Source organism: Microcebus murinus, chromosome 17 (genome assembly GCF_040939455.1).
Source record: "Microcebus murinus isolate Inina chromosome 17, M.murinus_Inina_mat1.0, whole genome shotgun sequence".
NCBI classification, from domain to species: Eukaryota; Metazoa; Chordata; class Mammalia; order Primates; family Cheirogaleidae; genus Microcebus; species Microcebus murinus.
The window spans coordinates 54763888-54778840 of NC_134120.1; the positions used below are offsets into that span (position 1 = coordinate 54763888).

Here is a 14953-nt window from a genome sequence, read left to right on the forward strand (position 1 = left end):
AATCCTCACAAGGTCCTCCAGGAGGGAAGCTCACCCCATAAATCCAGGTCGGCATTTCATTCACCAAGAGCCCTAGGCGCCGCTCAGAGACGCTTCCTTTCAAGGCCAGGACCCCAGCCACAGCCAGTGGGACCAGGGCCTTTTAGGGCCCTGGCTGGTCCCCACCCCACCCCCGGAAGTCTCCGCCACTGGGCCCCACAAGCCTCCGCGCTCTCGCGCGCGTTCGCGTCGGCCACCGCCTTTCGGCGAGGGAACAGGGCGCCTCCCTGGGCAGCTAGGCCCGGGCTCGGGAGCGCGCACGCTGTGCGTCCCGGGCTCGCTCGGGATTCTCGCCTGGCGCGGCGGGGGAAAGGCGAACTGTGTGGGTAGCCATGTTCTTCTCCGCGGCGCTCCAGGCCCGCGCGGCTGCCGTCGCCGCCCAGTGGGTAAGGAGGCCCGGGACGAGCCCGGGTAGTGCCGCCGGCCTTCTCCCGCTCTCCGTGCCTCCCTTAGTTTTGGGCGCAGGAGAGCTGGGGGCTCTGGACGGGCCTGCAGGCGGCGGCAAGGACACTGCGGCCTTCGCTCTCTTCTCAGGGAGGCCGCTGCAGCTCCACCGCGAGTGAGGAGCCCCGAGGGAGGGTTGCAGACTGTGGCTGCGGCGGGTGCGTGGCCTCCCCCACCAGACTGGGAAGCGTGCGCCTAATTTGGCCAAGGAGGGCAGGAAGAAGAGGCCGCTTGGTGGTCTGTTTTTTGCTATTTCGCTGTAGCGCGGAGCCTGGGCCTGTCCTGGGTAGACCAGGTCTTCTTCCAAGACCCCCGTCCCCGAAGGAGGAGGCGCCTTGCATATCAAGTTTAGTGACCTCGTTGCTGTTAGGTTGCAGCATACTTGAGAGAACTCTGGCTTGTTTGGTGAAGGCTTACTGAGAGTTTCATTAGGGCTAGAGAAGGGTGACCAGTGTTCATTTACTGTGTTTGTGCTTTGCATATCGGAAGTCCTCGGTAAATCTTATCAAACTACCGTGAAAGAACGGCACCACAAGTAACTGCACCCAACTGACGAATCACAGGATTTTAGAGTTTAATGATCTTTTGAAATCCGAGTACATCTCATTATAGGCAAGGAAATTCAATCGCAGAGAGGTTGAAACACTTGTTCAAGTTGATTTTTAAAATGCAGATTCCAGAAATGACGATTATAGCGTAGGGCATTTTCTGGAAAGAAACTGTGTTATTTATTTTCCTAGGAGGAAACTAGAAAGGTTGAGTCAGTTCTCAGCAAAAGAGAGGGATATAGTTTATATTAGTATAGAATGACATGAGGGCTTTAAGGTTTGACTCGAATTTGAAGGATAGCTTCACTGCTTTTGTAGCTGTATGACTTTGGGCGGTAATCTTTATCAGTTTCCTCACTTGTAAAACAGAAATGTTCTTGCAAGAGATATTTCCATTTTACAAGTGACTAAAGTTTAGTCTTTCAATAAACATTTGAAGTCCGACTGCGGATCATGTATTTATGGACTCCAGGTAACAGTGTGGCTAATAAACAATAGGTAACATTTGGTGACTATTTTCTGTATGCCAAACACTGAGTTAAATATCTGCATTCCATATCTCATTTTTGAGGTTGGTACTGTTTTTTCCTCATATGACAGATAAGAAAAAGACTTAGGCAATCCCTGTTCTTTTGGAGTTGATAGTCTCATGTAAGAGGAACTTTATAATACAATGTAAAAGTGCAATCCTAGATATGTAAATTGGGTCATCCAATTTGGTTTGAAGGTGGGATAAGATTTTTCTTTGGCAGTAAAACTAACAGATTGGGGATGGGATCAGAGGGTATTCTAGGTGGAAAGGACAACATAAAAAAATATTGGCAAGAAAAAGGTTAGTGTGTATGAGAAGCCAACTCTGTTGGAGCTAAAGCTAAAGTGTTCCCAAAGGAAATGAGAGAGGGGGACGGAGCAGATATTGGAGCTCTTTGCTATGTCATACGAAAGAATTCAACTTTATCTTAGAGGCTGTGAGGAGTCAGTAAAAGGTTTTAGAGGAGTAGAGGGAATATGGTCAGGATTCTATTTTGGATAGAGCACTGAATGGAAGTGAGGGTGGAATGAGTTTGATTGGAGCCAGAAGCAAGGAGACTAGATAAGAGGCTCTTGGAGAAGCCTAGGTGGGAGATGAGGATCGGACCTTGTCTAGTAGGATAGAAATAAGGGTACACACATAGATTTCGTTTCTTTTGTTTTTGAGGCAAAGGGGTTAGAGGTATAAATTGAAGATAAGTTTTAAGAATGAAAAAAGCTTCAGGTAGTGGAGGAAAATTTTAATCAAGCTTAACATTTCTGTAACCTTTTTTTCTTTACAAATAGTACCTGGTATGGAGTATGTGCCCAATAAATGTTTGTTGAGTTGACAAATAAGCTTAATTTTTATTACACAAGTAATTCATTGTAGGAAAAACAGAACATTGAGAATAGCAAATTGAATAAGCTTGAAAAATAAAAATCACCCCATAGTCTTGTCAACCTGGAAATTACCATTGTTAATATTTTGATGTCTACAATTAATAGACCTTATAGATTTTTTTTTTACAAAATGGGGAAGATATATTATTTTGTAGCCTACTTTTTTCCATAATACATTTGGATCATCTTATTTGTAGATACTTCATTCCTTATCTGTAGATACTTCTATACTTCATTTTAATGCTGCGTAGCATTTCATTTTCAGGATGTTGCATACTTATAGAACCAGGGTTTCACAAATTGTGGGATATCAAAATGAATCTACCAAAGATTAGGAAAAGTATGAATAAGATCTAACTAAGGAAGTTCCTTTCCTAAATGAGAAACCTTTAAAGAGACCATTTACACTTTCATCATAATTGCCCATTCTAATTTCTGTTTTGTTAGCTAGCTACCAATCTCTTCATCTATAGGCTTTTCAAGTCATCATTGCTTAAAGTATGCCCAGAATTTAGTACCAGCTATTTAACCTTGAGCCACTGTTCATAATCTTTTTGAACCTCATTTTTCTTTCCTGTAAAGTGGGATAGTACTTCATGGGGGATTGTAAGAATTGTCTAAAAATTATGAATTATGGAGTAATAAATTCTCAGAATTGGTTTATTCCCTTCACTAATTGTCCATGGTTTTCTATAATGTTGATATCATTTTAGGTCTCATAATTGCCTCATTCTGAAGCTACTACTTTTAGTTTGGTAGGTGACAGGGTTATAGTGGCATTTTCAAGTACATATGCTTCTCTATGATGGGATTACATCCTGATAAACTCATCAATAGAAAATATCACAGAAATCAAGAAATATGTTTTTGATTTATAATATTTTCAATGTGAGATGGGTGTATCTGGACATAACCCTATCATAAATGTAGGGGCATACTGAATTTGGATCCCTTTTGCAGCACAATAACTTTTGAAAATCAGTAAGTCAAATCATTGTAAGTCAGGACCATCTATCTGCATTGTGTATTTTTTCATTCATTGAGGATATTTTCCTATATTTCTTTAAGCATGAATATAGAACTGCTTTGAGATTCTTGTTTGGTAATCTTTTTTGATTGTCTTTTTTCTTAAAAGTGTGGTGTGTTTTCCTGTATGTGAGTAATTTTGGATTGTACTCTGGACATTGTGAATGATGTGGTGTGGAGGCTCTAAATCCAGTTTTGTTCCTCTAGAGCAGGCGTCCTCAAACTACGGCCCGCGGGCCACATGCGGGTGTTTTTGCCTGTTTGTTTTTTTACTTGAAAATAAGATATGTACAGTGTGCATAGGAATTTGTTTGTAGTTTTTTTTAAACTATAGTCCAGCCCTCCAACCATCTGAGGGACAGTGAACTGGCCCCCTGTTTAAAAAGTTTGAGGACCCCTGCTCTAAAGGGTATATGGATTTTTTTTGTTTGGTTTTGTTTTAAGATACAGGGTCTCCTGTTGCCCAGGCTGGAAAACAGTGGTGTGATCATGGCTCACTGCAACCTTGAACTCTTGGGCTCAAGTGATCCACCTGCCTCAGCCTAGAAGTAGCTGGGACTAACTACGGTGCACACCACCATGCCTGGCTAATTTTTTTTTTTTTTTTTTTTTTGAGACAGAGTCTCACTTTGTTGCCCAGGCTAGAGTGAGTGCCGTGGCATCAGCCTAGCTCACAGCAACCTCAAACTCCTGGGCTCAAGCAATCCTTGTGTCTCAGCCTCCCAATTAGCTGGGACTACTGGCATGCACCACCATGGCCTGGCTAATTTTTAAAAAGTTCTTTGTAGAGCTGGATCTTGAACTCCTGACCTCTAGCAATCCTCCAGAAGTGCTGGGATTACAGGAGTGAGCCACTGTGCCTGGCTGGGTTTTTGTTGTTGCTATCCATCTCCTTTGTGATGGTCAGTAGATCAAATATTGGTTCAGTTCTTTTAGCTGGGTTGCTTGGAGTCTGTTGCATGCACATGCACGGTTCAGGGGTCAGCCAGAGATTTGGGTAGAGTTTGTATACAGAATGTGGGGCTCTCTCTTTCTGTCTCTTCCTTTTCTGGGATGTTGCACTTTCCCATCCTTTGGTTGTTATAAACTCTCCCTGAGGCCTGCCTTCAGGCTAAAAAATGTAATAGAAAAAACAAAAACCTCATTGGCTTCTTTTGAGTATAGGCTCTCCTCCATGTGTCTGCCTGCTTTTGGTTCTCCAGTGCTTATGAAAGTTTTTGTTTTTTTTAACAATATTTTGTCTAGAGTTTATAGTCATTACCCAGTGGTATGGCCTGATGATATCTACTCAGCTATACTAGAAGTATGCCACCTTTGTGGTGGCATTTTTCTTTCCAAATGTTAAGGGTTTTTTGTTTTTTTTTTTTGGAGATAGTCTGGCTCTGTCACCCTGGGTAGAGTGCAGTGGCCTCATCCGTAGCTTACTGCAACCTCAAACTCCTGGGCTCAGGTAATCCTTCTGCCTCAGCCTCCCTACTATCTGGGACTACAGGCATGCTCCATTACAACTGGCTAATTTTCCTATTTTTAGTAGAGATGGGGTGTCACTCTTGCTCAGGCTGGCATCAAACTCCTGAGCTTAGAACTCCTGAGCTCAAGTGATCCTCCCTCCTTGGCCTTCCAGAGTCTAAGATTACAAGGGTGAGCCTCCACGCTTGGCCCCAAATTTTAAGTTTTGTAGAATGAAATGTTTTTCTCATTCCATTAGAGATTCTTAAACCTGATTTTGGAATGTCCAAATGTATCTCCATTTTGGCTCAAGGACTTCTGGGGTAAAAACCGTGAACATTCTTAGTTTTCTTTTGCTGTTGCAACAAATTGCCACAAACTTGATGACATAAAGCAATATAAATTTATTATCTTACCATTCTGTAGGTTAAAAGTGACACAGGTGTCAGTGGGCTAAAGTGGAAGTATAGGCAAAGCTGCATTCCATTTTGGAGACTCTAGGGATGAGTCAGCTCATCCCTAGATGAGTCAGCTTCTGGGGTGGCCCTCATTTATTGGGCCTTGGCCTCTTCTTTCTTATGCAGAGCTAATAATGGCAGGTCTGGTTCTCATATTGCATTACTCTGACCCTGTTTCTGTTATTCATCACATACTCTTCCTTGATTATTCTCCCTGTTCCATTTTTTAAGGGCCCTGTGATTACATTGGGCACATGTTGATAAGCTAGGATAATCTCCCTATTTTAAGGTCAGTTGATTAGCAACCTAATTCTCCTTTGCTGTGTAAACTAACACTCACGGGTTCTCAGGATTAGGATGTGGGTATCTCTGTGGTACCATTATTTTGCCTGCCATCACCATAAATAAGCAGTTTAGAAGAGAGAAAATGAACAAACTTTAATGTATTCAGTAAGATTCAGTAGGCTACGATTGCAAACTACATACTCAGGTCTTTTTGTTAGAGATGTGAACTTAGTCTCCATTTCAAAGACATAAATAGTTGAACTTCCCTTCTTTCTGGGCACTGCTCAGTACATGGAGTAATAAATTATAGGTTCGTTGGCCATGCATAACCTATTAGGTGAAAGTCAGTCTGATTTCCAGTGGGAAATGTCATCAGTTTTTGAGTCAGTTCAGGAAGCATGTTATAAATCTACTGTAGGAAATTTCATTCAACAAAACATTAAAGACTTACCATATTTATATACACTCGACTTGGGCTGGGGGAAGGGGAGGGGAAGGTGGCTTTATATGTGGGATACTTTGGTAGGTGTTATTCCATTTTGTATGTGAGGGATAAAAAAGTACCCAAACAAATAAATGCCCAATATTACACAGTAGTAAAGGCCTGAACTGGGTTTGTTTGCAAGCCTTGTTTTGTTTTTTTAAATCTACCTTTCTGAAGTTGCTCAAGTGTATTAAGGGAAATTGGTATGTAGGTGAAGATTTAAATTTAATAGGTGCTATAATAATGAAAGGATGTGTCAGTGTGAGCAGACTAGGAAAATGATTTCACTTTGCTTAAGGAAAAGAGATGGAAGTTCAGGGGCTTTAGAAGGGCAAGAAGAGGAGGTTAACCTTGGTCATGATGGATAAGTGGGAGGTATATGTTGAGATAGTGTAGCCAGTGTACGTATAAGTGGTGCATGTACAAGGACAGTGAAGTGCATGAGGTGACACTGAACCCAGGTCTACTTACTAAAACAATGGCTGGGCATTTCATTTATATAAGTTATTCTTGTCCTTAGAACAATTGAGTGTTGATTGTATCCATATTGGATTTTAGATATTTAAAGGATGCTTTCTTTAATTTATGGTCAAGATGTCTGAAGTCATTAATATGGTTATTTTAATCTGTAATTGGAGTGCTATAATATCTGTGTTGTTCATGTAGCTTTTCTATAATATAAAATTTAGCCAAATTGTATTTGTTAATTCTCTAATAGTGTGGGAAAATTACTTACATTTCTTTAAGGTCAGTTAACATTTTTAGTTAAATTATTGAGAGGACCTTATTTGGAGGACATTTGTAAAAGTTCCCCAATGTCTGTTTGAAAATATAACAACTTAAATTTTAGTGGTTAAGGCAAGGCTTTGTTTGGCTTTTCATTTATTTAGCTGTGCCATCTAGGGAAAATTTTTCTCCCCTTTAGACCCTTAGTTTCCTCACTTGTAAAACGAGAAGATAATAATACCTATCTGGTAGGCTTGTTGAAAGAAGTAAACGAGTCATAGTATGGATTTGTAAGGTTTGTGGTATTGATATCTGATGCAGAGTATGTCTTTGTATTTATGATTACCCTTGAAATAGATTTCACAGTTACTACTAACACAGCGTATCTACTTTGTTAAAATAAAATGCATTGAAAATTTCTTTTTCAAGGATTTTTTTTAAATGTAAAAATACCTAGTATAGATACTGTGAGTGTATCATGGACACTGACTTTTGTGGGAATTTTCAGTTTTCTTGCTTGAGCGGGCAGTGGGAGATGCTGTAGGTAACAAGCTAGCAGGTATTGTGAACAGTGGTAAGAAAGCACAGAGGTATTCCAAATCACTTTTGACTCACCAGGAGATGTTTTACATGTGTGCTGTGACCCATGCACAAGTGAACACACATCTTGGTGGATTTAATCTATAAATGTTAGAGTTTTTTTGTCTTACAGCTTCCTAGTCCCTTACGCAAATGTGTGATAGAACTGAAAGGCAAGCTGAGTTGGATAAAACTAATGTTTGAGCAACAGAAGAAATTTGGAAAAACAGTAGGACCCATGAAAAGATCATTAAAGTATCCCCTTCTTGGGGAGAATATAAGATTTTAATTTTTGTCATTTTGAGCTGTTGGTGTTGGTATTGTAAATTATAATGAAAGGGAAAGGCTACTATTAATAGAAGTATTAATAGAGCATGGGACTTATATTCAAAGGGCCTGGGCTCAAAATCCATCTCTGTACTAATTGTGTGGTATGGGCAAATAACTGTCTCTGAGCCTGAGTTTCTGTAAATGTAAAATGGAAATAACTAACCATAGATTTTTGAGGAGTCAGTGAAAAAAGGTATGTAGAAGTGCTTAACATAAAGGCACTCCAAGTTGCTAGAATCCAAAGAAAAGGCTGTCACTGTTTGTTTGTATAAATCTTCTCTGTAACTTATGAACCCTTCTGAAAAAAAGAAGCTAGAATTCAAACACACTATTAATTCTATGCTGTATATCAGGTTATGCTCTTGTTTATTTAAAAAAGTTATTTGATTTTCAGTTGGAGTTCATTCTATTCATTTGGAATTTGTTGAGGAATAGATATTTCAGAGTCTAATGAGAAATCAGACTCTAAAGGAAAGATCAAACTCTAGTCTAAGAGGAGGTGTCTGGGAAATTCAGCTTACTCTTCGAATCAGTCCAGCCTAGCTAAGTTGGTTTTTTCCCCATTTCAAAGACTGGAATGCCTCTTTATTCCAAAGTAAAACTGAATTCAAATGGCCCATTAAGTAATGTAAATATGTTTATTAGAACTGTTAATACTTTATTCCTTTATTGAAAGTCTTTGATGTGAATATTACAATGAATGTAAAATAGGTGATGTTCTTTAAACATATCAAAAAACAGGGCAGCTTTGAAAATGACTACGTATAACTTGATATGGATGAGTAAGGTTGTGCTAGTTGAAAAAATAAGGGCTAATATTTAACAACTTATCCTCATTATTTTATTTGCTTCTTTCATTTTATAAGCATTATCTGGGTCCTTTTCCTACAATTTTGAAGAGGTCAACTTTAGACATTGTAATTAAGTTTTTCAAATGCTATGCTAATGTGTATATATTCAGGTTTACTGCAGGAATAGAAGAGAAGGGTGGCAAGGATTTAGAAAAAATTAAATAACTTGCATCCTTTTGTCTAAATAGGAGTATTGTAAGTTAAGGAAGCAGGCCTATTCATTTCTTTTTTTTTGAGACAGGGTCTCACTCTGTTGCCCAGGCTAGAGTGCAGTAGTGTCCTCATAGCTTACTGCAACCTCCAGTTCCGGGGCTCAAGGGATCCTCCTGAGTAGCTGGGACTACAGGTGTGCGCCACTACACCCAGCTAATTTTTCTATTTTTAGTAGAGACAGAGTCTCCCTCTTGCTCAGGCTGGTCTCGAACTCCTGAGCTCGAGTGATCCTCCTGCCTCAGCCTCCCAGAGTGCTAGAGGACTTTTCATTTCTAATGCCTCCCTATGTGTGGATGCCTGTTTTTTTTCCTTATACTCTTTGGTTTCTTAGACCTACTCTGTTCTGCTAGAGCTCTGATGTCATCAAATAGTTCTGGTCAAGTGGCTAATAATAAGGTCATGGCCTTTGTAGTCATTTGGCCCTAGGATCTAATGTGAGTTCTGCCACTAATTAGTGATGTAACCTTGAGAAGTTTTCATAACTTGTTTAAATCTGTTTTCTGGAAATAATACCCACCTTGCAGGAAAGTTGTAAGAATTAAATAATGTATAAAAAGCTTAGTGCGCGACAAAGAGTACTTCTAATAATAATTAATGATAGGTAACACTAATATGTTACTTACCATTTGCCAGGTAATATGTTTAGCATTTACATAAACTATATATTTAATCCTCTCAACAACTCTATGAAGTATGAACTGTTATTCTGTTTTTACAAATGAGGAAACAAGCTGTGGAGCTAGGCTTTTAACCACTTTGCTATATTGTCTCTCCATAATAGGATATTTATGGAATATTAGATACCACTGATACATCCCAATTTCAGAGGTTTTAGAATGTGGAAATTCTGGTCTTTTAGAAATGATGAAATTGATACTTTCTATGCTAGGACATATTTGGTATTGGTCCTCTTTCACACCACAACCACCAACAGAAGGACAGTATTTTTTTTTTTTTTTTTTTTTTTTTTGAGACAGAGTCTCGCTTTGTTGCCCAGGCTAGAGTGAGTGCCGTGGCGTCCTAGCTCACAGCAACCTCAAACTCCTGGGCTCGAGTGATCCTTCTGCCTCAGCCTCCCGAGTAGCTGGGACTACAGGCATGTGCCACCATGCCCGGCTAATTTTTTATATATATATCAGTTGGCCAATTAATTTCTTTCTATTTATAGTAGAGACGGGGACTCGCTCTTGCTCAGGCTGGTTTTGAACTCCTGACCTTGAGCAATCCGCCCGCCTCGGCCTCCCAAGAGCTAGGATTACAGGCGTGAGCCACAGCGCCCGGCCAGAAGGACAGTATTTTTAAGATTAGTTTAGTGACATAAGTATGTTTTGGATTGAGAAAAGGGTCAGCTTGAAGATAATGTCTGAAATAGTGATGGTAGTAAGACAGGACTAAAGATTAGTTGTGGTGGTAGCAAGAAGACTAAAGATTATTTTTTAAAAATTGAAATGTTATATGCGTGGCAAAAATTAAAACAAGGATATATATATTAAAGTAAATATATAATGACGTGTTATATACATTATGGTACAGAGTAGGGTTATAAGGATATATTATGATAAATATGTGTTTCATGCACACACACACACACACACACACACACACACACACACACACACATATATATAATGGTAAAGAGTAAATTTCCTTCCTACTCCAGATCCTTGGTCCCCTTCCCTAGAGACACCAACTGTTACTAGTTTCTTTTATATTATCTCTATATTCATAAAGATATATTGATAGAAAAATTAGTAGGACATGAAAACTGGCATATTTTTAGATTTTATTGACTTTCTTAAGAACTGTGAAGGATCTGAGATTTTACCTTATTTGTAATCTAACAAGTTAACCTGCCTCAGTAACGTGGATGCTGGCAGAAGACTCCTGGATCAGAGAGAAAGGACTATTACTCGTGGCACAGAAGGCAGCATGAGCTTCATGTTCATGTTAGTTTCTTTTGACACTCATATCCCGTGGGAGTGACATGGAGCAACTCAGCTGAATGGTGTGCCTCACAGCTGAAGAACCCTGAGCTTGGGGCACCCTGTCTGTAAGAAAACCCACTCAACCTTTACTGCAGGGGGAGACATTGTTTACAAAAAAATCCTTGAAAAGATGGTCTGGAACAAAAGCTGTCAGTGCCTCAGCTTACAAGGGGTACAGAAACCTGAGACTCATGGAAAATTTTCTGCCAGCACTACTACTTCCTCCTCCTCCACTTTCTTTAACTAAAAAAAATTTGTTAATTTCAATGGAGAAGAAGTAGTTGGTGTTTTTCAACCATCTAAAATACATTATAATTTCAGCAGAAAAATTATAAGCCTTGTGTAGATATAAATAAAAAGTAATTATGTGCATTTGCAAGAAACTCACTAATCTGTTCTGTTCTGACAGTACTCTTTGATAAAGTCAACTACCAGAGCACAATTTTTAAAAAATCTTTTTAGTTTTAAAAATGCAGTTGTTTCAATCTTTATTTTTCGGTTATTAAATGTTTTATGCTTGTGTCAGCTAAACACGTGATAATGCTTTAACAGGTTATATAGTACTTTCAGTGAAACTTTATTATTTAAGTCTCAAAACAGTCCAATAAGAAGATATCCCTGTTTTATAGGTACAGAAATTGAGGCTTACAAAAATTAAGTGATGTGTGTGCAAAGTCACACGTTAGTAAGTAGATGAGTGATAATCTAAATCCAAATCAACAACATCAAAAAAAATCTAAACCTCTTGGGTTTTTTCTAGAACTTAGCAGCTTTATCCTGATCTTCTCAATCAGCAGTTTGTCTTCAACAATTTGAACTTTAAAACACTTTTAGAAATTTGTGTAAACTCACGTGCAGGCCCAGAGTTACAGATCAGCAAGAGTGCTTCAAAATAGATTTTCCAATATGTAGCTACATAGCCTAAAGAACACTTTTCAAGGTTATATCTGTATTTTTTAGGTGGAAGTACATGACACATCCTGGATTAATGAGAAATGAATCAAATATTGATAAACAAAAGCATTTTTAACTTTTAGAGGTCAGTGATGTTTAATTTGATAATACAGAGAGGTTGTAAGGAGAAATGTGTTTTACAGTAGAGGTGAGAAGTTTCCTTTGTACCTAATGAACATTTTAAGTAAGATTTTTTTTAGTTTGTCATATTATTCTGTGCTAAATAGGAAATTAGGAAAATATAAGAAAATATGAGTCCCTTATGTAATCTTGTTAACATCATAATAACAGATAAGCATTTGTTTATGGCCTTCCAATCTTTTCATTAGTGTCTAAATTTAATACAATTGGGATGATTTTCATGCTTTTTTGCCCTTTTTTTTTTTTTTTTGGCTTTTTTGTTTTGTTTAACCCTGATAGTTTCCATTTCTGATTGTGGCACAAATGCTTTTTTCTATGTGAAAAAAAGTTTAGGAAATATTTTTGTTAGCTATATATTTCAGTGTTGAAATTATTAGTATTTAGTTAAGACTTCCCTATGTTGGGCTTTTAGGTTGCTTGTGTTTTTACTGCAATAAACATTATAGAAGCAACATGTTTTTATGTAATCCTTTATCCTTATTTTGTACTATAAAACACATTTCTAAAAGTAGAATTACTAGGTTAAAATATGGACATGTTTTTAGTCTCTCTATACATCAAGCTAATTTGTTTTCCTAAAAGGCTAAATGAATTTTTACCTAATGTATAATAAGCATGCCCATTTCTCCATACACTCAATAGAATGAGATGTTATTTTTTTTAAAAAAGAAAAAGACTGCCAATTTGACAGCTGCCAGTGTTATTTTAAGTTGTGTTTTTAATTACTAGTAAGTTTAACTGTTTGAATTCTGTGAAATTTTCATTCATTATTTGGTCACTTTTTCATTGATTTTTTTTTTTTTTTGCATTTATGACCTCTTCAAGATGTTAGCCTTTTGTCACCAAATATATATAGATTTTAAGTCCTTGACATATAGTTAATAGATAAGAATGGATAAGCTTTCAGAGGCAAAGAATTTATGAAGAAAAGGACATAGGAATGAGAACTGAGCCCAGAAGACAACCTACAGGGACCAATGTAAAAAGTCAATAAAAAGAAATTGTTATGTTTTAGAAGTTAAGAGAGGATTGGATACTTTCCCTGCTCTTAAAATTAATCCTTCCTTCCTTTATTATGAAATCTTTCTTTTCTCTCAGGTTTTAGTTAAATAACTTTTTTTTACTCAAAAATTGTTTTTTGATTTTTTTTGTTTGATATCCTCTTAGCTAAGGTGATGACAGTAACTGTCTTCTAAATTTTAGTTTCAGTTAATTTTTTTTTTTTTTTTTTTGAGACAGAGTCTCACTTTGTTGCCCAGGCTAGAGTGAGTGCCGTGGCATCAGCCTGGCTCACAGCAACCTCAATCTCCGGGGCTCAGCGATCCTACTGCCTCAGCCTCCCGAGTAGCTGGGACTACAGGCATGCGCCACCATGCCTGGCTAATTTTTTTGTATATATATTTTTAGTTGGTCAATTAATTTCTTTCTATTTTTGTTAGAGACGGGGTCTCGCTCAGGCTGGTTTCGAACTCCTGACCTTGAGCAATCCGCCCGCCTCGGCCTCCCAAAGTGCTAGGATTACAGGCGTGAGCCACCACGCCCGGCCAGTTTCAGTTAATTTTTTTAAAGCTTTATACTGATATTGTTCCTATGGTATTATTTAGGAATTATAACCATACTTTTATGTTTATCTCAGTCTGGGTTCTGGACAGGCAAATTAGGGATATAGGCATAACCTTGTGTTTAATTCAGAGATTGATCCTTAAGCAAAATTGGAAGAAATTGAACTGTCTCCTTGAATATAAATGTTGCATTCTTTTTAGAAAATTATCATATATTTAAGATACAGAAAAGCATAAGGAATTGTATGCCTAAGAAAGGAAAAAATCAACACAATTGAAGCCTCTTCTGATTGCATCCCCCTCAATTATCTTGAAACTGATATTTATCACTCCCTTTTTTTGTTCCTGTATCTCACATTCTGGGTCATGTCTTGTTAATTAAAGCAAATGTTCCGTGTAAACTTATTGCTTCAACTGAAATATTATTTGGACTTAGGGAAAAGTTGAATATGCAATTGTATTATATTATTCCTTTTACTTCTCTTATATGTTTGCCTTCTTTGAATTGTGCAACTCTTTGCCAGTTCCATGCTTGGTTTAATTCAGTGTTCTGTCATCTGTGGTTAGTAGAACTCAGAAATTAGAGAATCCAGAGCAATCAATAGTTGATTGCTTGAGGGGCAGGGTAGGAGCGAGAGGGCAAAGAGAAATGAAATATGACAGAGAATAATCAGATTTTTTCCAAAGCAATCAAGTATTGTCAATCTGCATACATCATAAATAGCTTTATGAAACTATTTTTACAGCTGGAGTTTCTGAACTAATTTAGTACAGGATTGAAAAGGAGGACATAGTTGACTCATTTGTACAGAGTATATGACTCATATGTATAGAATGAAAACATGTTTATGACAGTCCACATTAAACAAAAGTTGGCATCCAACTTGATTCAGACAAAAGTGAAAGGCAATAAGTTAACGGTACATTGTTTCTCCAAATGCATGCCAGCAGAGTGTGGTAGGAAGGGTACACAACTCAGCACATCTGGGTTGTAGTCCTGCCTCTCCCATTGACTCTTGAGTGTGACCTTAGGCAAGTGAATAACCTTGCCTTTGAATCTCCATTTTTTTAATATGTCTCCTGAAATAGAGATGGACAGGGTATAGAGTAGTAGACCATCTCTCTTAAGATCTTTTACTTCTATAAGTTGATCCCATTGTTTTAAATAATGAATCTTAAAGTATTTCCTTAAGAAACATTTCTTAAGGCTGTGATTTACTAAACTTTGTTAAAATTTTAAATTTTAGGGAAGACATATAAGGAATTTCCATAAGACAGCTGTGCAAAATGGAGCTGGAGGAGCTTTATTTGTGGTAAGTAATTATTTAGATTTCTTCAGAAAGAAAAGACTTGGAAATTTGTGTAAATCTATTGTAATAACCCCAAATATCTTAAACACCAGTGTCTTTGTTATATGCTGGCTATTGTGGGTATTTAAATCCAGCTAATTGAATTTATTACATTTC

The 14953-nt window shown here is 37.9% G+C and overlaps 1 protein-coding gene across 1 annotated transcript in view; it reads left to right on the forward strand.

Annotated features, from left to right (window-relative positions):
• Positions 1-268: 268 nt before the first annotated feature.
• Positions 269-14953, forward strand: part of NDUFV2 (NADH:ubiquinone oxidoreductase core subunit V2) — a 32132-nt gene continuing 17447 nt past the window's right edge. The window contains exons 1-2 of the mRNA XM_020282247.2: positions 269-425; positions 14735-14800. Of these exons, the coding sequence (XP_020137836.2) occupies positions 372-425; positions 14735-14800 (120 nt within the window). The 5' untranslated portion in view covers positions 269-371. The remainder of the gene's footprint in view (positions 426-14734; positions 14801-14953) is intronic.